Genomic DNA, 25,575 nt, shown 5'->3' with positions numbered 1-25,575 from the left:
TTAAAGTGACTGTACAAATTCAAGTTTTATTGAATGTCAGCCAGAATTGCTTAAAGATGTCTTGTCTGTGTGCCGTTTGACAAAACACTGCTCTTTTTTATGATATGCAACCTTCATACCTACCTTTTTCATACTGATTTCGGGCCAAATTCTGATGAACGCTTCCTCGTGATAATGGGTACGTTACTCCAAGAGTTGTCTCACTGACTTCAGTGCCACCACTTGTGGAGTAAGGAACTATTCAATGCAAGTAATGGCATCAGAATTTGAGCCTTAGCTTTTAACTTTCTTAGAGCAAAAAGTACTATAGCTTCTGAAGTAATGATTGTCTCATCTTTTCTGTTAGTAGACTTGTTCATTCCCTAACTGATGTTTATGAGTAGTCTGGGATATTGGAAAATCTCTTTGCCTTTTGCTCAGACAACAAAAATAAAACGCAGCAAAATGAGAGAACTTCTTGCATGCAGTCATCTTAAACTTCTGGGGTGAAATCCTGGCCCGGATGAAGTCAGTGGGAGTGTTTTCATTGACTTCAGTGTGACACGATTTCATGCCTCAAATATGAGTGTTCAGGACGCTATAAACCTTGTTGGGAAAGAAATAATTTCTAGCACAATCCTGAAGCACCCGGTGGAAGATCAAAAAAATTCTTCAGCCATAATCAGCATTATGGTTAGTTGATTAAAAAAAAGAGGATTGAGTCCCAGCTTCCTAATGACATTGGATGGAACGCTCAGGAATTTCTCCACTTTTAGGTAACCTTATGGTCAAGGCACTGGACTGATACTCAAAAGACCGTGGTTCAATTCCTGGGTTTGCCACAATTTGCCTGAATGACCTTGGACAGGAAACTTTATCTGTCTGTGCCTTAGTTTCCCATCTGTAAAATGGAGATAGGTCTTCCCTAGCTCACATGGATGCTGTGAGGATGAATTCATTAGTTTTAGGGTCACATTCAGATATACAGTGATGGGGTCCACAGAAGTACCTAGATTGATCCAATTACTATGAATGCATTGAAATTTGCATTGAACCTAAGGAAAACTTTGGTCAAAACATGGCACTTATTTTGGGCAAGGAACTCTATAGAGAAGCACTAAATTTACAAAAGCAATTGAAAATTTTAGAGGGATTTGAAGGTTGCAGGCCGATGACGTTACTGTCTCACTCTCAGTGGAAGTCTGGCATTTGTGTGGTTTTGTGTGGTTCTAGTTCTTTGTTATTAATTAGGACACAATTGAAAAATGATTCAGAGAAGCTATGAAATCTTTGTTACTTAGTTAGATTGACTGATCTCAAACACTGAACCTTAAACAGTTAGAAAAGGCTGATGGAACCTAATCCTGATTTTGTTCCTTCTCTTTTAGTATTTACAATTGAAGATCCAGGTTTTTGTCCCAAATACATATTTGCAAAGAGAAGTTGTTACACTTCATTGCATCACAGTGCATGTGACAGGAAAATCATGGAGGACTGGACAGTTGGATTCAGAATTTTGAATATTTTTAAACCACCTGCACTTCCAGCCAGTCAGCTCAACATTAACTAGACATTTTCTGGCACTTTTCAGATTGGTTTGGTTGTAATTTTGTAATATGTTAGCTGATGAGAAAGCAAACATTGGTAAAAGTGTTTTTGTATTGAAGGGCAGATACAAAACACTAGTAGGCCTAACTAATTAGCTGTATGGGACTCTTATGTGTTCTTACATTTTAGTAACAGAATCACAAGCTTTTCATTTTGGATATATATGTTTTTTATGTTTGAAGATTAAATATGCTTAAAAAGTGAGTCTCAAATTGTGTCTCATTTCATAAAACCTTTGTGAATCCCCACTGGCATTTCAAGTCTTCCTTTTATAAAACAATCTTTTCTACTGGAAACCGGTGATGAATGTTTTAAGATACAGCAAGAAAATTAATAGGGGGGCGATTTGCCATCCTCCTCAGTTACTTGTGCCACTGACAACCTGTATGACAAGTCCTACAGTACCTTGTTTTCCAGGTATATTAAATTGTGTTTTCCTTTGGAATAATTTTGCCTCTAACAATTTATTATTTTTTAAAGACATTTTGAAACTATTGAATGAAAGCGATAGTGTTGATACAGGGTAGAATAGCACAATTCTTTCACAATTTACCACTGTTTGTAGGGGAGAGCACTGTAAAGTTACAGAATTGCTAGGAACAGGTTATCTGTAGATACTCGTGAGAATATGTATTTTTCAGTGGCAGACTTTTCAACTTAATTCACTCAGAAGGTATTTTAGCTTCTTAGCATGTTTCTGTAATGTGTAATATGAACATTTTTTTTAACCCATGTCTTATATGGAATTTACCATAACAAAATATTAATTCTTCCCCGTTCCCATTTTTTCGCTCCTGCTAGGATGGTGGTCCAATTAGGCCAGGAGTAGCCATGACAGACCTTGCTACAGGGTTGTACACGTATGGAGCAATCATGGCCGGCCTGCTTCAAAGATATAAAACTGGGAAGGGACTTCACATTGACTGCAATCTATTGTCATCTCAGGTACGGGTTTAAAGAATGTTTTACTTAGCTTATTGATGTAGATTTACTTTTCTTACTGGTTTTTGTGCATTGGGCCAAATGACATTGAAAGCAATACTAGAGACAAATTTCCTAGTTTATATTTCTATAGTACTGGTTGAATTATTTTGATTGATGACTATTATTACTACAGCACTTCTGTCTGCCACGTAAATACCATCTTTTACTGAGGATCTCAAAGCACATTGAGGCTTGATTAATTAGTGTTTTTAATGTCCCTGTGATGTATGGATAAAAAACACAGCTGATGAAATCACCCTAGTATAGTGTGCTCTTAGCACTGGGGTTTATTTCTTCCAGAGAAGCTAAGGGCTGAATGCTCAAAAGGAGTTAGACTACTACCTTCTATTTAGGGTGCTAATTTCCATTGAAATGAATGGAAGTTAGAAGCCTAACTCCTTTTGAACATTCAGCTCTAAGTAACTTGCACAGGATCACCCTGAATGTCAGAGTCAGTATATAATCTGGGTATGTCTACACTGCAATTAAAACCCTGCAGCTGGACCATGCTAGCTGACTCAGGCTAACCAGGCTCAGGCTAAGGCGCTGTTTAGTTGCAGTGTAGAAAATTTAGGTTGTTAATTTCAAAGATAGCATTTGTTTCCTTGTATCTGTATCCTGAATAAAGGTCAAATCCTTAGGTCCTTACTCAGCAGAGCTCTCAGTTGGGTTCAGATGTGTATATTGTCTGAGTAAGTGCTTCAGAATTTGGCCTTAAATTAGCAATCCCAAAACAGACTGACAATGATAAATTTTGTTCCAACCTGACTCAGGCTAGAGTTTAGTATGGGAGTGGTGTGAGGAGCGCCAGGAGCTGGGTGTCCTGGTGCCACAGATCGGGTCCGAGGGCAACACCATAGTCACCCCGAGCGCCAGGGGCCTGCTGGAAAGGACCCTGAAGGCAGCCACCCACTCGCTGTACGTAGAAGCCCTGAAGCGCAAGCCGGACCAGGGAAAAGCCTTCGAACTGACCAGCAAGTGGGACGCCAGCAACCACTTCCTCGCCGGGGGCGGCTTCACCCGCTTCGCCGACTGGCGGTTCATCCACCGCGCCCGGCTCAACTGCGTCCCGCTCAACGGAGCCGTCCGCCACGGGAACCGAGACAAGCGTTGCAGGAAGTGCGGCTACTCCAACGAGACCCTGCCCCACGTCCTGTGCAGCTGCAAGCCCCACTCCAGAGCCTGGCAGCTGAGCCACAATGCCATCCAGAACCGCCTGGTGAAAGCCATCTCACCTAGCCTGGGGGAGGTCGCCGTGAACTGCGCCATCTCCGGTACCGACAGCCCGCTACGACCCGACGTGGTTGTCACCAACGAAACCCAGAAAAAGATCATCCTCGTCGACATTACGGTCCCTTTCGAGAACAGGACCCCGGCCTTCCGAGAAGCTCGAGCTCGGAAACTGGAAAAATACGCCCCACTGGCCGACACCCTGAGAGCGAAGGGCTACGAGGTGCAGCTGGTCGCCCTGATTGTCGGAGCCCTGGGCGCTTGGGACCCCTGCAATGAGCGTGTGCTGCGGACCTGCGGGATCGGTAGACGCTACGCACGACTCATGCGGCGCCTCATGGTCTCGGACACCATCCGATGGTCCAGGGACATCTATATCGAGCACATCACCGGCCACCGACAGTACCAGGAGGAGTGAGCCGGTACGACACTGTGCACACACTGTGGGAAAGAGACTGAGAGGCCTTCCCCATCGGACCGTATGAACTGGAACCGTAAGCTCGCTGAACATTAAACCCCACCAAATGAGGGTAGACCCATCCCCACCCCCGTATTCACTCACTATACCCAGCATACCGAAAGTAGCTGTTGTGTGGATAACTTACCCCATATCTCGATGTCTGTACTCTGACCGGTTAAACTTTTCCCCCAGTCGGGGAATTTGCAGATTATTATGTGATCCTTGCTCCACCAGTTCCTAAATCGCATTTTGCACCCCTTGATAATCTGTACCTTATCCCCTGACGACCAGAAACTCCTATGCTTGAACTCTGTACCGTTCCTTATTTCAACATTACCTCAAATAAAATTATTAATTCTTCTAGTGTGAAGGGAGCGATCGCTTCTCCTGGATGGCAAACCAAATGCATTCTTGAAGGACACTCTTACTAAAGTTGTTATGACCTTTATGGAGAGCTTTTTGCGTCCAACTGCTACACTTTCTGGCACCAAGCTAACATTGCAGCCTGCTTATACTTTTTCTTCCTTCCTTCAGCCTTGCCTTATTTAAAATACCCACCTTTCCATTCAACACAAACAGCAATTAAGGGTATGAAGTCAGAGGCAGGGCTACACTACGCCTGTAAGAGGACTTCTTTTTCATTCACTGTACTCAAGATTAAATGTGTGGGATCTTTATCTAAGAACATGAAGAATCAGAGCTATTTAAATACCTGAAATAATTTGAAAGTGCTGAAAAATAATATTTGGTTTGTTTTATCCCCCAAATCCGTACATTCTAACATTTAAGCTTCCATCATTATCCTCAGATGCCATTCTTATGCTTATCTTAAAGCCATGCAAGAGGCCTTCTTTTTCCCAGATCACCTTAATATTAAACTTTCTGCACAGATCTGTCAGTGCCGGTAACAAGGCAACATTGAACTGAAATTCAGCTGCCAATGAAAAAGACCCAAAGCCTGATATATAGCATGATGATCAGGAAGCATATTTTCTAATTTTAGCTCTTCTATGTATAGATGACAAATGTCTGCTTGTAAAATAGAATGTCATTGTGACCTAGCATCCTGTAAAAGAGTCCTGTCTCTCCTCCTCGATTCTGTCTCTCCTCCAAATTACACTGTAGCAGAGTAGTAGCTGATTATTAACTGGTGAAGATTTCTTTCCCTACAACAAAGCAAAATTCAAGGACTTTATTGAAGAAAGAAAGACAGGATGACTGCTAGGATGTACTTTTGCAGTGGGCACTAACTTTCTGTGGTCTCTCAGCTATAAACTTTTAACCCTTGGCATAAGATTCTTTTGAAAAAAATTTCCCCATAGATGATTTATAGTTGTCAACTCCAGACCTTTTAGCATCAGCATCTAAATAGTGTCCTTTAGCTGATGCTAGTAAATAAGAAGGAAGTGGGTTTTGGATTTGGTTCCAATTATGCAACTGCACTTATTCTTCTGTTGTGGCTTGAAAAAAAATCTCTTGGAAGTTTTAATATCCTTCCTGTATTTAATTGCAACCAGGCACACACACACACAAAATAAAAAAATAAAAATATACTGTAGCGAGCTAGTTTCTTTTGGACTAAAATACTGTAAGAAGTGTTCTACTTCTTTAACATTTAACAATTTTTATTATGTATTGTCTCAGATTCCACAGACAGGATAATGTGGTTAATATTGTTTATAATGTATGATTATCTCAAGTCACTTCTCTGCTTCTAATTACTGAGTTTCAGTTTATATTTGTTATAAAGATACACAATATATTCTCATAATTGTTAAATGACTAGAAAAATATAGCAAATTAGAAGACATTGTTTTCTTCACTCATATCTTTATTGGTAAATATGTTTTAAATTGCAGGATAGCTTATGGGATTAGCAGTGAGCTTTAGAAACTTTTGCCTTTTAGGTGTCCAGTTCGAATCCAGCCCACATTGATAGTGTTTAATGGTTGTTTATGTGAGATGATATAGTTGTCTCAGTTCAGGTCTTCAGGTATGACACAAACCACAACCATAACCGTAAACTGATGATGATAATACTTTTGTGTTTGAATAGTAACTTTCATTCTGTTATCTCCAAGCACTTAACAAAAGTGGTAAACATTATCCCCATTTTACAAATAGGGAAATTGAGACACAGAACGTTTGTGATGTGCCCCGGTCACATGGTATATATCAGTGGCAGAATTAAGAATGAAATCCAGGTCCCCTGACTCATTGCTTACTGCTATAACTCCTAGGCAATCCTTCCTCTGTACTAGGCCATGTTGTGTTGTCTGTGTGTTAATTGGAGAGATCATGGTTTGAATAGACATAGAGGATGAACCTATCCTGTCTAGAGGTGGTTACTGCTGGTGAGAGTTGAGGCACATTGGTAGGGCAGGATATAGGAATCTTACACAGTTATCCATGTTTTATCTAGCCTGTGGATGAACAAGGGAGTCTGTTTCCAAAGCTATTTAGCACCAGCGTTCCAAAGCACTAAATTCTCTCTGTCTTTTGCACATGATAAAAAAGTGTAGTGCACACACTACATGGAGAAATGTGTTTTCTCTTTCACTACGTGTCTTCGAGGTAGCAAAAACGAATGCTAAGTTATTTTAATTGTTCTAAAAAATATGGGTCAAATGCTACTGTTTGTTACAAGGGTATAACTTCTGAATCATTCCACTGAGTTTATCAGCATAAGAGGCAGCAGAATTTGGCACTGTATGCTTCTGCTTGAGCTATACAGATTTTTGAAAGAGCAATATTAATGTGTTTGAAAGAAGAGCTGAGTTTGGCCTCAGAGAGTACGTATGGTTTCTGCTATTTCGAATCATTAGTAATACATAAAGTCATTGGTAGATTATGCTCCACCTTGACCTTGGATTGAATGGATTCACTAGTTGTACTAATGATAGCTGAAGATTTATTATCTAGCTAAAGGAGGGAAGGAGAAACCCATCTTTTCTAAAAAGTATAGGAAACATATTAAAACATAGGAATATGCTAGAACAGGGAAAGGAGAGAGCTTGACGATGAAGATAGGCATTAGTTCCAGTCAATACAGTGAGATTACTATTTAGATCGGGGTCTCAAATTCAGTTTACCTTAGGGCCAGTGCCAGTCCTCAAATCCTCCCAGTGGGCCAATAATGTCACTGAAGATGGTGTTCACTCCACCTCCCAGCCCTTTTCCCACCCTTTTCCATCGCTCCGTTGGCCTCATGCCACCTTGGCTGACTCTGCCCAGTGACTAGTGATGCTGCCTCCATGGCTGACTCTGCCCAGCAACTAGTTATGGTATCTCTGTCCCTCTCCCCCAGCCAATGGGAGCTGCGGGGGGTGGGGGGTGGTGCTTGTGGCAGACAGCGTGGCTGCATGGGTCTCTCCTCTGCGGCTCCGCTGGCAACAGCAGGGATAGGGAACAGCTTGCAGGGAGTGGAGCTGCCTGAGGTGAATGACACGTTGCCAAGTGCAACCCCTGGGAGGGTCCCAGGAGCAGCAGTATGGAGCAACATTGGTGGGAGGGGCATGTAAATCTCTCCTCCCCTCCCCTCTGCCCCCCCACAGCCGGCAGCCATGAGGGCTGGATGAAAGAACTTTTAAAAAAAGTTTTTGCGGGCCACAGTGTGGAGGTTGTCGGGCCACAGATGGCCCGCATGCCAGGACTTTGAGACCCCTGATTTAGATGGTCTTTGAATTATGGACATGACTCTGGATATGAAACTGAAAGTTTTACTATGGTTTGTTACCAATGTACCAATTATCAGAATCACTTTATGGATTAGAAGAAAAAGTGCAACCTCCAAAACTGGAAAGTAAGAGTTCAGGCTAACAGATTAAAAGAAATGAAGAAGTGTGAGTAACCAACAGGGCAATAAACAGATTTTTAGTGCTCCCCTGATCCAAACTCCATGAGGTCAATGGGTCTTTCCATTGACTGGAGTGAGCTTTGAATAAGGCCCATAGGTCCTCTGTATGGTGTAGTAATTTATAGAAACAATAAGAGAACAGACTATAAGTTGATGGAGGAAGGTGACAAGGTTAAGTTACAGTAAGTGAGTAAAAGAACTGAATTGTGTGTGATGCCGAACTTCTGGAGGTCTAATAACCCCCACAAGCTTGTCCTACTGGAGATGCTGATGGAATGGGGGCAGCACTGGAATGGTGGTTATTATAGTAGTTCTGCAGCATCCATGTTGCTCTGATTAGAATATGCCCCATAGGAGTCATTTCAAGAGGGACGAAAGAAAAACATGATGCTGAAACTTCATGTTCTGATTACTTTGATCTGATGAAGTAATTACATAGTGACCATATGCCACTCTGCGTTTGTATTATTCTGTATTGCATTGTTTCCAGCACAGCAGTTAAATTATAAACTCCTCACAGACCTGCTGTTTGGTACAAATTCAGTTAAAGTACAATACTATATAAATAACAATGATCAGAATGTGTTACATGGTTAAAAACAAAATCAAACATGTGTACAAAAAAAAGACTAAAGTGTAGGTTGCAGTTCGTCATAAAAGAGCCTGAAGTTTTTGAAGGATTATTAACCAAATTGGACTCCTCTGATTAAAACTAGACTACAATTGTGTATCATTCCATTTCTTGTTGAATAACTTCAGCTGAAACTCCGTTCTGGATCTGTCTAAGAAAATCATTATTAAGTAGAGAACCATATACCTGCATTTTGTATTTATTCAAATTATTCATTAATTAATTAAAAATAATTTATCAAAAGTCTTTTAACTTTAGAGTAAAAAATCAGTTATATTTTTGGGTTCATTCATTTTCCAGTGCTGAGAGTCAAGAAATTTTGGGGCGAGCCAGAAATGCAAAATGAATCACCAGCAAGAAATGCCATATCTTGGCTCCAGGCATCCAGATGGTTAATACAAACCCATTTATTTCCCAAATCAAACAGAACTTTGGACCACATTTTTCTTTTGAGCTGTACACTTTGACACCTTAATAGATGAACCTCCGTTTGTGCTGAAGACAACATAAAGAGTTCAAAGAAGGCACAATGGATGAGTGAACGGTGGGTGCTCATTAATGTTGCAGAGACAAAGATGTAATCTAGCACTCTTAAAATGTGTCAGAGTAACAGCCGTGTTAGTCTGTATTCGCAAAAAGAAAAGGAGTACTTGTGGCACCTTAGAGACTAACCAATTTATTTGAGCATGAGCTTTCGTGAGCTACAGCTCACTTCATCGGATGCATATCGTGGAAACTGCAGCAGACTTTATATACACACAGAGAATATGAAACAATACCTCCTCCCACCCCACTGTCCTGCTGGTAATAGCTTATCTAAAGTGATCATCAAATCCAGGTGCTGGAAACGGCCCAACTTGATATTACTGATATATTGCCAATATTTTAATGGGAAGATCCCCTTTAACATCTGACAGTCAAACACAGCCCATTTCCACTTCCAGAACAGATCTGGTCATCAGATGACTGTAGTGTCCGAGTGGTTTCTAACTTTGCTTTTTATTGCTAGGGATGATTGTTTCCAAATAGGACATTTATTTCTGAAGAGGATGCTGAACACCCCCAGTTCCGACCAATGTTAATGGCATTGGCTACATTAGGATATTTTCCCTAAAAAATTCCTACTGTTGCTACATCATCCAGCTCATCTGGTGGAAGCAACAGTGGGAGTCCTCAAGTAGGCAAGGCCCCAGGCAGCTACCAGCATTTTAAACACTGTGGTGTGTGGACATACTCTGACCTGGGCTGAATGATATCGTATTTAAGAGACTGATGGCCATCAGAAGCTCTGCATGAATAACTACACACACGGTTGCTATGGCCAGTGGAGAAGCAGCTGTGACAGCAATGATGGGAAATTCTAGCACCCCGCTGCCCCAACCCTTGTACGCTCAGCACCGTGCAAGAGGTGCATAGCCGTTTATAGGACAGAGACCTAAGAGTTCTTCTGTTCCTGCTGCTTTTTCCTAACCTGAAAGCACAAACCTCTGGCAGAACTGTTAGTTGTGGCAAAGGTGTGATAGTCTTCTCAAGGAGAGGGTGAGAATAATAAGCAGGTGCAGATGAATTCTTAAGAACTGTTTTCATGCAAATACCAGTAATAAAAAGTGCGAGGATTAAAAAAATAAAGTGGTTAAAGTTTTCAAAAGCATCTAAGTGACTTAATAGCCTAACTCCCATTTTCAGAAGTGACTTAGGGTATATCTGCACAGCTGGCCTGTCTCAGCTGGCTTGAGCTTGTGGGCCTGGGCTGTTGGGCTGTAAAATTGTGGTGTAGATACTTGGGCTGGTTCCCCTGCTCTGCCAAGAGGAGGGTCCCAGAGCCTGGGCTCCAGCCCGAGTCTGAATGTCTATCTACTTCTATTTCAGAGCAGATCAAAACTAGGGAACTTCTAGTATACAGCAGCAGAATCTACATGGACAGTTAGCATTCAGCAGGCTAGTGAGAAGTAGATTTACACCCTACCTTGTCATGTATTGGTTGTGTAGACAAGCCCTAAAAAAGCCTAGACAGTCAATAGGATGCAGGCTTCTAAATCACTTTGGCACTTTTTTGAAAATTTTACCCGGAGTGTGTATTTTATACAGTAAATGGCATTGTTTCTAAACAGGACCAAAACTGAAAGGGGCCCTACCGCAGTTTCCATTTGTGTGTGTGGAACTTGGCATGGAAAAATACCTTTGTAAGATCTGGGCAGGGTCTGTCTTGATTATGTGTGTGGCACAGCACCTAGTACAGTGGGGCCCTAATCCCTGCCTGGAGCCTTCAGGCAATACTTTAATGCGAGCGATACTACTATTAATATGTGTTTTAACGCCAGTGCTTGCACACGATAAAATTTTCGTGAACAGAATCTCTTTGTCTGAGTCTTGCATTAATAGATTCTGTTACCTGTGTGCTCAACTGTTAAAGTGTCAAATTCAGGCACTCCTGTGTGCTCATGTTAGTGCTCTAGAAATATACTTGTAGGTGTTTGCACACACAGCTGTATCATGTGAAAGAAATGACAGATTTCAGAGTAACAGCCGTGTTAGTCTGTGTTCGCAAAAAGAAAAGGAGTACTTGTGGCACTTGTTTGCAAATTGGATACAATTAACTTAGGCTTGAATAGAGACTGGGAGTGACTAAGTCATTATGCAAGATAACCAATTTCCCCTTGTCCCCCCCCCCCCATTCCTCCGACGTTCTTGTTAAACCCTGGATTTGTGCTGGAAATGGCCCACCTTGATTATCATACACATTGTAAGGACAGTGATCACTTTAAATAAGCTATTACCAGCAGGAGAGTGAGGTGGGGGGAGAGAAAACCTTTTGTAGTGGTAAACACCCATTTTTTCATGGTTTGTATGTATAAGAACATCTTCTGTATTTTCCACAGTATGCATCTGATGAAGTGAGCTGTAGCTCACGAAAGCTTATGCTCAGATAAATTGGTTAGTCTCTAAGGTGCCACAAGTACTCCTTTTCTTTTTGTGAAAGAAATGGAATCCACATTTTGAAAATTTAGCCCACGTTATTTTCTAAATTGTCAGTGGCACACAATAAGCTGCTTTTAAAAACAGTCCAAAGAATAGAAAATAAGACCCAGCATAAAAGTTCTAATCATGTTCTGTTGACAAGAACAACTTCTGATAAGAAAACACTTTTTATATTCAGTAAAATAGCTATTTGAATATAAACTGAACAAGAAAAAATTCTTATGCAGAGTTAAACATTTGACTTGCATTTGGCGAAACTATAAAAATGAACGCAGGAACGTTGATGATATTTTTACTGGTGGCTTTTCTATCCTAAACAGAAGCAATCTTGAACAAATTATTGTAGGTGGAGAAGATAGCACCACAGATAACTAAGGCTGCATACCACTTTCCATTTTAAGACCCTGTTTTCAGATGCTTATAGCTTTGCCAGTCTTCAACAGTTTTGGCAGAAATTTTCCATGCCACTGGCGGAACAATTATTTATTTATTTATTTATTTATTCTTTCGTTTCTTTTTCTTTCTTTCAATTTCAGCTAAAATGGTTGAGCTGTTTTCAGGAATGAGGCTAGCGAAAAATACATTGTTTCGCCTTCTGAAAAGAATGATTACATCTGTTTGATTGCTTTTGAGCAAGGACTTGAAATTTGGCAGGAGGGTCGGCCTGGTGTCAGGGATTTGCCTTTTGGGAGGATCAGAGGGAGACAGGAGTAGGTAAGGGGAAATGGGGGGGGAGCGGGGGGGAAGGGCAGGGAGAGGAGTCAGGAGCTGGTTCCTGGGTAGTATGGTAGATAGGAGCAGAGAAGGAAAGGGCTGAAGGGGTGGAGGGCAAGAAATGCGGAGGTGGGGTAGTCAGGGATGCCCGAGGCCACATATTGAATGAGATGGATAAAAGGAAATATTGAGTAAGTACCCATTCACTGAATGAGACAGCGATCCCGTTGAAAAAAATAGTATGTGGCTGTGTAATTAAAACTGTATCATAATGCTTATGCACAAGGTGGCCAATTTAGGATTGTACTGGCAACCTTAGTTCTGGCATTTCCTAACTTTCCAGTGCTTGAGTTTGCAACCTTAATAATGTTCTCTTAAGGCAGGGTTTTTAAATGTTATTTAGGATATTGAGTGCATACCTGTGACTTATTTAAGCCACCCAGTGGTGGCTCTGTTGCTCCTTAATCTTCATTTAAAAAAAAAAAAAGCATGTAAAATTGAATTTACCTTAGTTTTAGATAGAGCTCATTGGAAAGAAATCAGTTCTGATTTATTTCATGAAACTGAGCAGTCTTGTCAAACAGGGAACCAGAAATCAGCACAATAATATAATTATGTAACAAAAAATTATGGTTTATGTAACTTTCAGATTTCAAAAAGAGTTTGAAGCTAGGACTGACGACCAACCTGGACGTATCATATCGTGCTTATGTATCAGGTGCTGAGTGGACCCCTCCATTTGGTGACGCAACTGAATAAATAAAAGGAAGATCAATTCTGACTTTACATTTCTTTGAGGTGTTGCTGTTTTTACAGCCTTACGTTGAAATCTGTATTTGGCTATATACATTTTTTTATTTAGTTGTAACTTTTGTATTTTAATTTTTTAAACTTTTCTTGGAAACAAAGTTAAGTACTGTCTCATAGAAGATAGAGATGAAAAAGACCTTTTAGGTCCCCAGTTACTTTCCCTGTCAAAGTTTGTTCCCTGTATAGCACATTTTCTAATACTTTGTCCAGTCTAGTTTTAAATGGGACTGTCAATAGGACTGCCTAATTCCCTTAATCTCATTTGAAGATCCCAACGAGACTGAATGAATTTTTTGAGTTCTATTTTATCAAGCTGCGGAATGGATATCCCTTGAGACCAAAATCCTTTATGCATAGAACAGGTACTGTACAGGTATCAGCACTGCAAGTTTCCATTCTCCTGCCCCTCCAGTTTTCCCAATGCTATGTTCTGGAAGGACAGTCTGAAGGGTTGAGAGGCCAGCTCAGTCTCCATACCACTAAAGCTCTTGATCTCTGCAGAGATAGCTGGCAGTGCTGCCAATTTTGAGGGTGCTTTTTATGATGTAAGCTCCTTTTCAGTAAGAACTGGACTGAGCCCACTAACTGATTTCACACAGGTTGCCAAGCAGTCATTAGGTGGCAACAGCTTTCAGTCACCTCCAACCTGCCTCAAACCCTTTTATTTCTTTTGGGATAGTTTTCATTATGGCTTGTGAATTCCCAGTAGCGTCTTCTAGATTTATTGGTATCCAGATTGATCGAGAGGTAAAATTTCCTCTTACCTGTACAAGTGGTAGCTCAGTGGTTTGAGCATTGGCCTGCTAAACCCAAGATTGTGAGTTCAATCCTTGAGGGGGCCATTTGGGATCTGGGGCAAATATTGGGGATTGGTCCTGCTTTGAGCAGGGGATTGGACTAGATGACCTCCTGAGGTCCCTTCCAACCCTGGTATTCTATGATTCTATGAAGTGTCAGTTATATTTTTATTAGAGCGGTTGAAAAACAGCCAAAACAAAACAACAATAATAATTAAAAAAACCTTGCAACATTTTGTCACTTTTTTGTTGAAAATTTTCTTCAAAGATTTTCTACAAGTTTGGGGGGGGGGAGGGGGTTTTTAAATGGACAAATGAGAATTAGACATCCAACTCCCTTTGACTTTTAAAGAGGGCTAACTACCTTTTGTGCCTTTTGAAAAATGCCCCCTTATTCTTTACGCTATTATATCTAGATATGGTCTAATCAGTGTTAATGAGCTTACCATCTTGAGAAGACTGCCTCTGTGGTGGGGACTATTTCTTATTTGCAGGAGGCAATTCAGTGCTTAAATTTATCAGCCTTGCAGTGTGGATAAGTGAACATGAACTGGATATCCTTATTATGAGAAATGTGCCTAATAGGCAAGAATACATTCCTCCTTTAAAGTAATATGACCGTATTAAGCAGGTGTACTGTACCTGTAAGCAGTGGAATGAAAGCAAACTTTCAAAGGTCTTCCTCCTGCTCTCACTGAATTCAGTGGCAAAAACTCCCATTGACTTAAGTGGGTTCAGGATCTGCTAGGTGAATTTTTTTTTTTTTAATGTACTGACCAAAGGAATCTTTTTTTGCACAACTAAGCACAACTGAGACTCAGAAAAGGGATAAGAGAAAGGAATGAACTTTCCCTCCTTCACACCGCCCTCCCCAGAAGAATCAAGCCTGTATGTTAGCTTACCGGGTTCAAGGCCCATTATTGCAGCATGTAGTGGGGAAAAACACCCTGATGATCAATAAAACACTAATGATCAGATCTTTGGATGGTGTAAATCAGTGTACCACCTTTGAGTTCAGTGCAGCTATGTTGATTTGCACTGGCTGAGGGTCAGGCCCTTAATTGGACGGTTTTTAGTAGCCTTTCAGGAAGTGAGAGGAAGATACTTTTTCACAGAGCAATAAAGTAAAGGCATAAGCAGAGTCACTAGCATTTTTGCACTGCAACACAAGGAAACAATTCAGGGCTTTTGTTCTACAATGCTATAAATTAAAAACTGAGTATTCTATAAGCAGGTTTCACAGTATGTTGTAAAAGGATATCTATGCTGCACATAGGGAAGTGCCTTAAAACTTATAAGGCATTATATAGATTTTTGTATCTTGTATCAAAGTTTCTATAAAGCAGCTTACATTTTCCCCCAACAAATCCAAAGGCAGAGAGGAAATAAAATTAACTTGGATATGAATCAAAGCCTGATAAGGAAGTATGAAAATAAAATAGACACTACTTTGGAAGGATAAGAAAGGAAACAGTCTAACTGAAAATGTTGTTTTTTCATCTTTCTGCTTACTCATCACATTTTTCTGTTTTTCCTGCCCACTTATTGAGCTTACACATAAATGATTGATTGAGTCAGTGAACTCATTGTAATACATTTTGTTTGATGTGCTGTCTTAAAAAAATATCTTTTGAAACTCTGTCTCTTTTCGCTGTCTGCTCTTACCTTCTGGCATTTGGTATCCAGTTTCCTCATCTGTCTGATTGTCTCTGTCTGAATATAGTTTTTCAAACCTTAATGTAGCTCTTTTTTTCCCCTGGTTTAGGTAGGTATGTAAAGTAAACATATGATTTGACCATCATCAGTAATTTGGCAAAGGAATGTAAATGTGTGTGTTCCCTTCGCTGAGTTTAAAAAAAAATAGTCTCTGTATAGACACTTGATAATATACATTTACAGTAGGTACATCTGCCTGTGCAGGCAAATGAATACAGTGATTACTTTATCATTGAATTACATCTAGTTTAGTGTTTACAGGTACAGAAGTTGCTCTTCTGGGTTTGTTCCTTATTAAAATTAAAACAGGCCTGTAGTGTTTTAAGAAAATAGCTTTAAGTACAGACTAAACAAAAATACTTAATAATAATAAGATAGATAGATAGATAATAGATAAAGTACACAAAATACTTAAACAACATATGGTAAAGGTAATGACAGTAGTATAGCGTTTATACAAAACACATAAAACTGAAAGTTAAAATGTATGGAAATGTAGAGTTAAGGTAATTTTAAATAATTATTCCATTACGCTTACAGTTCATCATTTGGCTAACAATAATATAGATGAGGAAATCCACTTTATGTACTTATTAACAGCCTTAACTTTGATCAACAAGATAAATGGGTATACTGTTCCAGCCTAATTATGTGCTTTACATAAATCATATGTTAGCCATGTATATTCTGAAAGACTTTGTGAGTATGTCTTGTTGGTCATAGTTAAGTATGCAAGAGAGAGAGAGAGAGATGAAGAAAAGCCAGACAGCCTGGGGACCATGCAAAGCATCGCAGCTTCACAAGCTGTTGGAAGGCCTGACCTATGAGGAAAGGTTAAAAAAAATGTGCATGTTCAGTCTTAAGAAAAGGAGAATATGGGGGATCGGGACCTGCTAACGATCTTCAAATATGTTAGGGGCTGTTATGAAGAGGATGGGGATCAGTTGTTCTCCTTGTCCACCAAAGGCAGGATAGGAGGTAATGGGCTTAATCTGCAGCAATGGAGATTAACATTAGATAGTCGGAGAAACTTTCGACTATAAGGGGAGTTAAGCTCTGGAATTGGTTTTGAAGGGAGGTTGTGGAATCCCCATCACTGAAGGCTTTTGAGAACAGGTTAGAGGGCCGGCTGTAGGTGAAAATGGCACCCTGGGCAAACTTGTATTTTGGCACCCCAGCCCCCCATTGCCCTTGGCCCCCAAAGCTCCCCAGGTTCCCCAACCCCTTCACCCCCCTCCTTCACCCCAACTCCTGCACTGTACCCCCTTTGCCCCAATCCCTGAACTTCCCTCCTGTACCCCTAAGCTCTGTCCCCTCCTGTGCCTCTAACCCCTACACTGTACCCCCTGTGCCCTAACCCCTACACTGTATAGAATCATAGACTTTAAGGGCAGAAGGGGTCATTATGATCGTCTAGTCTGACCACCTGCACAACGCAGGCCATGGAATCTCACCCACCAACTCCTGTTACAAACCCCTAACTTATGTCTGAGCTATTGAAGTCCTCAAATCATGGTTTAAAGACTTCAAGCTGCAGAGAATCCTCCAGCAAGTGACCTGTGCCCCACGCTGCAGAGGAAGGCGAAAAACCCGCAGGGCTTCTGCCAATCTACCCTGGGGTAAAATTCCTTCCCAACCCCAAATTTGGTGATCAGCTAAACCCTGAGCATGTGGGCAAGACTCACCAGCCAGACACCCAGGAAAGAATTCTCTGTAGTAACTCAGATCCCACCCTATCTAACATCCCATCACAGGCCAATGGGCATATCTTACCGCTAGTAGTCGAAGATCAGTTAATTACCAAATTAGACTCTCCCATCATCTCATCTCCTCCATAAACTTATCAAACTTTGTCTTGAAGCCAGATATGTCTTTTGCCCCCACTGCACCCCTTGGAAGGCTGTTCCAGAACTTCACTCCTCTGAAGGTTAGAAACCTTCGTCTAATTTCAAGTCTAAACTTCCTGATGGCCAGTTTATATCCATTTGTTCTTGTGTCCACATTGGTACTGAGCTTAAATAATTCTTCTCCCTCCATGGTATTTATCCCTCTGATATATTTATAGATAGCAATCATATCTCCTCTCAGCCTTCTTTTGGTTAGGCTAAATAAGCCAAGCTCATTGAGTCTCCTTTCATAAAACAGGTTTTCCATTCCTCAGATTATCCTATTAGCCCTTCTCTGTACCTGTTCCAGTTTAAATTAATCTTTCTTAAACATGGGAGACCAGAACTGCACACAATATTCCAGATGAGGTCTCACCAGTGCCTTGTATAATGGTACTAACACCTCCTTATCTCCACTGGAAATACCTCGCCTGATGCATCCCAAGACCGCATTAGGTTTTTCACGGCTATATCACATTGGCGGCTCATAGTCATCCTGTGATCAACCAATACTCCGAGGTCCTTCTCCTCCTCTGTTACTTCCAAGTAATGCGTCCCCAGTTTATAACATAAATTCTTGTTATTAATCCCTAACTAATCTCACCTTGCACTTTTCACTATTAAATTTCATCCTATTACTATTACTCCAGTACCCCCTATGCCCTAATCCCTACACTGTGGCCCTTGCACCCCAACTGCTGCACTCCCTGCCTGTGCCCACATAGGGAAACTGATGTGGATGCATGGAGCAGCTGGCATTGCTGCTCGCTCGCGTGCTCCAGGGCTGCTGCTCCATTCACCCCTAGGGGGCTGTGAGGTGGGGAGTGAGAAGCGATGTCAGGACTCCCTGCATCCCGGTCACTTTCCCCACCTGGGCTGCGTATGGGGAGGATAGCAGAGCAGCGGCTCCTGATGTTCGCCTCACAGCATAGCCCAGCTGGGGAAAGTGACCTGGACACATGGAGTGGTTGGTGTTGCTCCTTGATCCCTCTCTCACAGCCCCCTAGTGGGGTGCGGAGGAATGTGGGGGGGAAGCAGTATCTGTGTATTGCCACTTGCCCCTCCCCACCCCCATTTCTCCATCAGGATGAAGCAGACAGAAAAAAGCAGGAAGTGGGCACCCCCCACCCCCCATGGCACTTCCCTGCCAGCCAGGAGTAGTTTCTGACTTTATACCAGCAGTGAGCACTTCTGTGCTGTCGCATGGCGCCCTCTTGACCATGGCGCTCCTGGGCGGTTATCCAGGTGGCCCACCCCTAAGGCCAGCCCTGACACCTGTCAAGGATGGTCTGGGTGTACTTGATCCTGCCTCAGGATGAGGGGTGGGAATTGATGGCCTCTCAAGGGCCTTTCCAGCCCCACATTTCTACGATTCTAAGAGAGGAGTAGCTTTTAAGTCTAATGAATTTGTTAAAGATATTTGATTGAAGTTGCAAAGTGGCTATGAGCTGACGCAGTTAAACACTTCACATTTATTACATAAGACATAAAGCACTGAAGAGCTAAATTGGATGTGTTCTAAGACAACGTTATTTGTATAATCATGAAACTTTCAACTAGGATTTTCAAAGGGGCCTCGGGGAGTTAGGTGCCCAACTCATACGGAAAGTCAATGGGAGATGAGCACCTAACTCCCATAGGCCCCATTTGAAAATCCCAGTCTCAAGTAATTCAAGCCCCGACTGAGCAAGGTATTTGGGCATTTGTGCAACTTTAACCCTAAAAATAGCTTGAGTTCAGTGGGATTATTCATGTGTTAAAAAATATGCATGTGCTTAAGTACCTTGCTGAATCGGGGCCTCAGCTGGTGTGGGGGCAAGGTCTAGCTCCAAGTGCATTGAGGCTCTACTAAGCTGCACAGGGTTCCTGCCTCCCCCTTGGACTCGTTGCCTGTTGTTGCTGACACAAACGTCTTTGCCCAGCAGCTTTGCTGGTGGAGATCCAGTCAGTACTGAGGAAGATTGTCAATAATCCTTCTTGTGTTTTATATTTCTTTTTCTTCTCTACTGTAGTGAGCACAAGTGCCTGTGGACATGAATGAGTGTGAATTTGCTAGTGCTAGAACAGTTGTATTAATCTGTTAGCATCATAGAATTGCAGGTCTGGAAGGGACCCTCAAGAGGTTCTTCTAGTCCAGTTCTCTGCACTTATGGCAGGACTAAGTATTATCTAGACCATCCCTGACATCCCTAACCTGCTCTTAATCTCCAATGATGGAGATTCCACAACCCCCCTAGGTAATTTATTCCAGTTCTGAACTACCTTGACTACCATTAGGAAGTTTTTCCTAATGTCCAACCTAAACTGCCCTTGCTGCAATGTAAGCCCATTGCTTCTTGTCCTATCCTCAGAGGTTAATGAGAATAATTTACCTCCTTCCTGCTTGTAACAACCCTTTATGTGCGTGAAAACTGTTATCATGTCCCCTCTCAGTCTTCTCTTCTCCAGACTAAACAAACCCAATTTTTTCAATCTTCCCTCATAGACCATGTTTTCTAGACTTTTAATCATTTTTATTGCTCTTCTCTGGACTTTCTTCAGTTTGTCCACATCTTTCCTGAAATGTGGCACCCAGAACTGGACACAGTATTCCAGCTGAGGCATAATCAGCACAGACTAGAGTGGAGGAATTCCTTCTCGTGTCTTGCTTACAACACTCCTGCTACATCCCAAAATAATGTTTGCTTTTTTTGCAACAGTGTTACACTGTTGACTCATATTTAGCTTGTGATCCACTCTGACCCCCAGATCCCTTTCTGCCGTACTCTTTCCTAGGCAGTCATTTCCTATTTTATATGTGTGCAACTGATTGTTCCCTGCTAAGTGGAGTACTTAGTACTTTGCACTTGTCCATATTGAATTTCATTCTATTTACTTCAGACCATTTCCTCAGTTTGTCCAGATCATTTTGAATTTTAATCCTATCCTCCAAAGCTTTTGCAACCTCTCCCAACTTGGTATCATCCACAGACTTTATAAGTGTACTCTCTATGTCATTATCTAAATCATTGATGAAGATATTGAACAGAACTGGGCCCAGAACTGATCCCTGTGGGACACCACTCATTATGCCCTTCCAGCTTGACTGTGCACCACTGTTAGCTAGTCTCTGGGAATGGTTTTTCAACCAGTTATGCACCTGTCTTCTAGTAGCTCCATCTAGGTTGTATTTCCCTAGTTTGTTTGAGATGGTCATGCAAGACAGTATCAAAAGCCTTACTAAAGTCAAGTGTTCCACATCAATACTGCTTCCCTCTGATCCACAAGGCTTGTTACTCTGTTAAATAAAGCTATTAGGTTGGTTTAACATTTTTTATTATTGACAAATCCATGCTGATTGTTACTTATCACCTTACTATCTTCTGGTTATTTTCCAAATTGATTGCTTAATAATTATCTTTCTGGGTACTGAAGTTAAGCTGACTGGTCTGTAATTGCCTGGGTTGTCCTTATTCCTTTTTATAGTTTGGCACTATATTTGCCCTTTTCTGGTCCTTTGGAATCTCTCTTGTTTTCCATGACTCTTCAAATATAATCGCTAAGGCTCAGATATCTCCTCAGTCAGCTCCTTGAATATTCTAGGAGGTATTTCATTAGGTCCTGGTGACTTGAAGACATCTAACTTGTCTAAGTAATTTTTAAGTCGTTCTTTCCCTATTTTAGCTTCTGACCATACGTCATTTTCACTGGCATTCAATGGGAAAAATTGGAAGACACTATAAAAAAATTTAAAAGCACTCTCTCTCTCTCTCTTTTTTGTAACTTCCAATAACTTGAAAAATATTTGTTTTATGAAACTGATATTACGGGTGAGGGGGGAATTGAAATCCTGGCTCCATTAAAGTCAAAGGCAGAATCCCTAATGACTTCAGCAGGGCCAGGATTTAACTCACAATGTGCTACCTAGAATTCAACAAGATAGTTTCCAGAGGGAAATGTTAGTTCTGGGAAAAGTTAAATGTCTGTGTGTAAAATAAGTCTTGGTTGCAAGCTTAATTGTCGTGGCCCGTATTATACATCTCACCTACGACTGAAATGCAGACACCTCTCGGGGTGAAACACTGCAAAAGTCTAACTTTGTACCATAACAGAATAAAACATTTTGGGACAAGAATATGGTAAGAATTCCATAATCATTTGCAATTGCAGAAGGAATTTTGCTAGGGAAATTGGAAAATGTCCAAGACACTGGGGCTAAAATGCCTACTTTTCACAAGTCCTCAGAACATTGGTTTTATGTCTCATCCAAAAGACACCTGTAACAACACAGTGTTTCTTCACATGTTGTTGGGACATGAGTTGTGAACCAGAGGGAGGAGTACCACCTACTGAATCACCAGTGTCAATTTGTGCATCACCTAGGTTTTCCATGGGAGGCAGGGTGTCTGTCTCCTGTTGAAATACTGACTAGGTTTTGTTTGCCTTTTAGATGTGTTGAGGTCACAGACAGATGATGTGGGTTGCAGCTGAAATCTAGTTATGGTATCCTTTCTGGACAGCACATGCATAATAAAAACACAGTCTTTTACAAAATGTATAGAGAATTGTATTGTATTTGTAGTTGGATTTATGTGGGTGACCAAAGCTTTTTGGTAGGTAACTGAACACTCAGCTGGTTTATATTTTCCCTGTGTTTTCTGCTGGGCTGCTTTATGAGTGAATTAGGGCTGCGTGTCTCGCCTGGGCTGCAATTTCACCATTCTGTTGCTTCTCTCTTTAAAAATAAAAGGACAGATACTAGCTGTCCTTTCAGGGTGTGTGGGAAAAGAGACAACTAGAAAAGTAATTGGGGAGAGAGTCGTGGCATCTTGCTTCCAGGCACTCTATAATTCATGGTATTGCATAACGTTATATTGGGTGGAGCTTGAGGTAAATATCATCATGAGCTATGTGCTTTAGTGCAGACCATACTAATTCATTTGCAACCCCTTTACACACCCTTCCTGTTGCTTCTCTTAGCTGTAATTTGTATGGGTAGTTGCCGAGGGCTCATGGTCATTGAAATACAGACTCAAAATATCTATAACCATTTTGAAAACAGTGTTAATTTGCACACATCCGGGGAAGAAATCTGAAGAAAATCAGAATTGGCCCAAAGAATACTATGCTCTATTGTCTAAAATAAACCGTTGTTGTTAAAATGGCTCATTATTAGTAATTTAAAGAGTATTTTTTGAAAAGGTTAGTCTGAAATTACATAGCCTTCACATTACCTTGATGAAAGTAATGTTCTAATGTATTGTTTGGCTTGCAGACATATAGTTACAAACTTAACAGTCACATCCTGCATTCTTCCAATTAGTGGCAAATCTGCCATTAATTGCAAGAGAACCTCTGATTTTCAGGCATGACCACATCATAGATGTTAACCTTCTCCTCCCTCCCCCCTAAAATACACTTTTGCTGTTATAAAGTACAGATTACTTTCAGATTCACCCCCTCAGACTCTGGATACTAAATTTAGCATGCCATATTTTTCAACAGTTGTCTTTGAGTAACAACTTGATAAATCTCCTCATCTTCTGATGGCAAATGATTTATTGAGATTTGCTGCATAATTAATATTACAGATCATGTGGTGAGTGGTAGAATCCTGAAATATCTTCTGTGGCTTAGCCTGTATAGTAGAAGAAGGATGGGGAAGAGAAAAGGATAATCCTGTGATAGGGGAAGGATAGTTTTGTGACTTAAGCATAGGAATGAGAGTCAGGAAATGTGAGTTTTATTTCCAGCTTTGTCACTGCTTCCTGTCTGGCTTTGGGCAAGTCATTGCAGCTTTCTTTGCCTCAGCTGATCATGCTGTAAAATAGTCATGATAATACTGCCCGACCTCACAGGGTTGTGTGATGCTTCGTTTGCCCATGCTTTTAAATTACTTTGAAATGCTATAGAAGCACCAAGTGTTGTTTATTGGAATTAATGGACATTGGTTACTTTGCCTGTTCATTGAGTAGCACTTACTAACACAAGTCATACTATTGAATATATGGAATCTATATGAAATGTGAATTAAAGTAAGATGACAGTTGTCTGACAGACTGAAAAAAAATAAAAAAAAATGGCAGGAAAGGTTGATGTCTCCCTGAATATTTGTCCTTTACCTCTTCTTGCAGGTTGCATGTCTTACCCATATAGCAGCTAATTACCTTAATTGCAAAATGGAAGCAAAGCGGTGGGGTACTGCTCACGGCAGTATTGTTCCTTATCAGGTAAGCAGATAACAGAGGACGTATTCTGTGCTTGTAATCTGTGGTTTTGGATAATATGGTATTGGGAAATGATTTACTCTTGCTGTGACCTACAGTATTCTGTAATGCATCAGTGTCCAGCTAGAACAAGGCTTTGTTGTTCATTTTAGATTTTGCATATTTCTTCATCAGTGGTAGGGTAGATTAGTAACAGGATACTGAAAAAGATCAAAGGTGTTTGCTGAAATTGTATGATTTTAAAACTCGATTGTTTTTCACCTGAGAGAGGCACTGAGCACAGCTATTTATAAGAAGAAAAAAAAGATTATTTGTATCGCGTGCTAATTATTGAACCAAACTTTATCACCACTGAATGCCAGTATCTTTTCCTTGTATCTCTGTATGAGTGATATGAAGGGGTTAGGGTGGTCCAAAGGTCCCACAACATTTAGGTAGCTTCCACTGACTTTGCTAACAGCTACTCATATCTTGTGTGTGTTTTGAGGGGGTGGAGGAAGAGGAATAATGGCCCATGTGTGGCATTTTTTTTATTGGGAGTTCAGAAGCTGCTGGTATTTTGCTAGTGGTTGAAGATACTTGGAATAACACAATGCCATTTCCATAAATGAGCACACTCTGATCTTTCTAAGAATTGCATCTGTCCAGTGCTGAGAACTCTGCCAGTAATCACAGAATAACCATTTGCTAGCAGATCATTTACTTATCTTGGTGGCAGTACTAATGTGAAGATCAGCACTTACATTTAATAAAAAGGATCTGTTGTCTCAGCTCTGGGAACAAATTCTGTGGTTAAGGCGTAACTGTAGATGCCCTGAGTGCTTGTGTGGGCTTGAATGGTAAGACTTTTCCCTGCACTCATCCACTGCAAATGGAAAATATAAAATAGAAATACAGAGAATTTTTATGGATAAATCAGCCTATCCATATATCAGTAGAGCATTAGTACATCCTTCTGTATTTTTATAGAGCTGGCCAAACCCGTAACTTTTGATCCAACCCCTTCTGAACTCCAGTTCATATTGCTATGGGTTGGGTTAAACCTCATTGATACTGGGGAGTGTAACTACCACCCTTCATTTAGGATAGTTGTAAGAAGCCAGTAAGCTCCTTTAGGTAACCAGGTAGCTGAAACAGAAGAGGATTCCATTCTCAAAGACAGGCATATATCAGAGCCTAAAACATAGGCATGTGCAAGGCACAGATGGGTGGAGAGCTTTTGCTGGCTATTGTTTTGTGAAGGTGGTATGTCTGTGAGAGGAAAGGTAGTAAGAGCAGAGATGCTGAAAGACAAGGTAGCATAAGATCCAGCCTGAACAAGCACTGGGAGCATGGCCGTGAGAAAAGCTAAGAGAGAGCGCTTTTGGGTAGAGTTCTGGTGAAAAGGGGCTTGGAACCATGAGCGAAGAAACGGTCTTTTGTTATTTGATTTCTTTTGTGTTCAGGAAAACAGGAATTTGTACATACTTTTTAAATAAAAAGAATCTCATCAAAGAAACACCTGACTTCATCATCAATTTCTCCACCTGACTGGAAAAAAACCTGCAAAACCCAAACTACTTGGGTCAAAGGGGGTCGCAGTATAAAAACAAAAACCCGATCCAAATGACACTGGGTTTACTTAAGTAAAACCAAAACCTGACTACCTAAAACATTTTCTTTACCCTCCTGAGGTAGGATACTTTGGATAAAATGGAACTTGGATTCATTCACCCAGTT

General features: G+C 41.0%; 1 protein-coding gene across 7 annotated transcripts in view; it reads left to right on the top strand.

The window, feature by feature from the left end:
- The window catches only part of SUGCT (succinyl-CoA:glutarate-CoA transferase), a 492,934-nt gene that overhangs the window by 89,043 nt on the left and 378,316 nt on the right, over positions 1 to 25,575 (top strand). For 6 of the 7 annotated variants that reach the window (XR_012157441.1, XM_073332837.1, XM_073332839.1 and 3 more), the window contains 2 exons: positions 2,389 to 2,532; positions 23,764 to 23,859. Coding sequence is in view for 6 of the 7 variants with exons in the window: in XM_073332837.1 (XP_073188938.1) it covers positions 2,389 to 2,532; positions 23,764 to 23,859 (240 nt within the window). In the remaining variant the exon portion in view is untranslated. The remainder of the gene's footprint in view (positions 1 to 2,388; positions 2,533 to 23,763; positions 23,860 to 25,575) is intronic. The other variant, XM_073332838.1, reaches the window with a different exon arrangement.

The sequence above is a fragment of the Lepidochelys kempii genome, chromosome 2 (genome assembly GCF_965140265.1).
Source record: "Lepidochelys kempii isolate rLepKem1 chromosome 2, rLepKem1.hap2, whole genome shotgun sequence".
Classification (NCBI taxonomy): Eukaryota; Metazoa; Chordata; order Testudines; family Cheloniidae; genus Lepidochelys; species Lepidochelys kempii.
The sequence above is the reverse complement of the archived record's forward strand: the minus strand, read 5'-3'. Positions and strand labels throughout refer to the sequence as shown.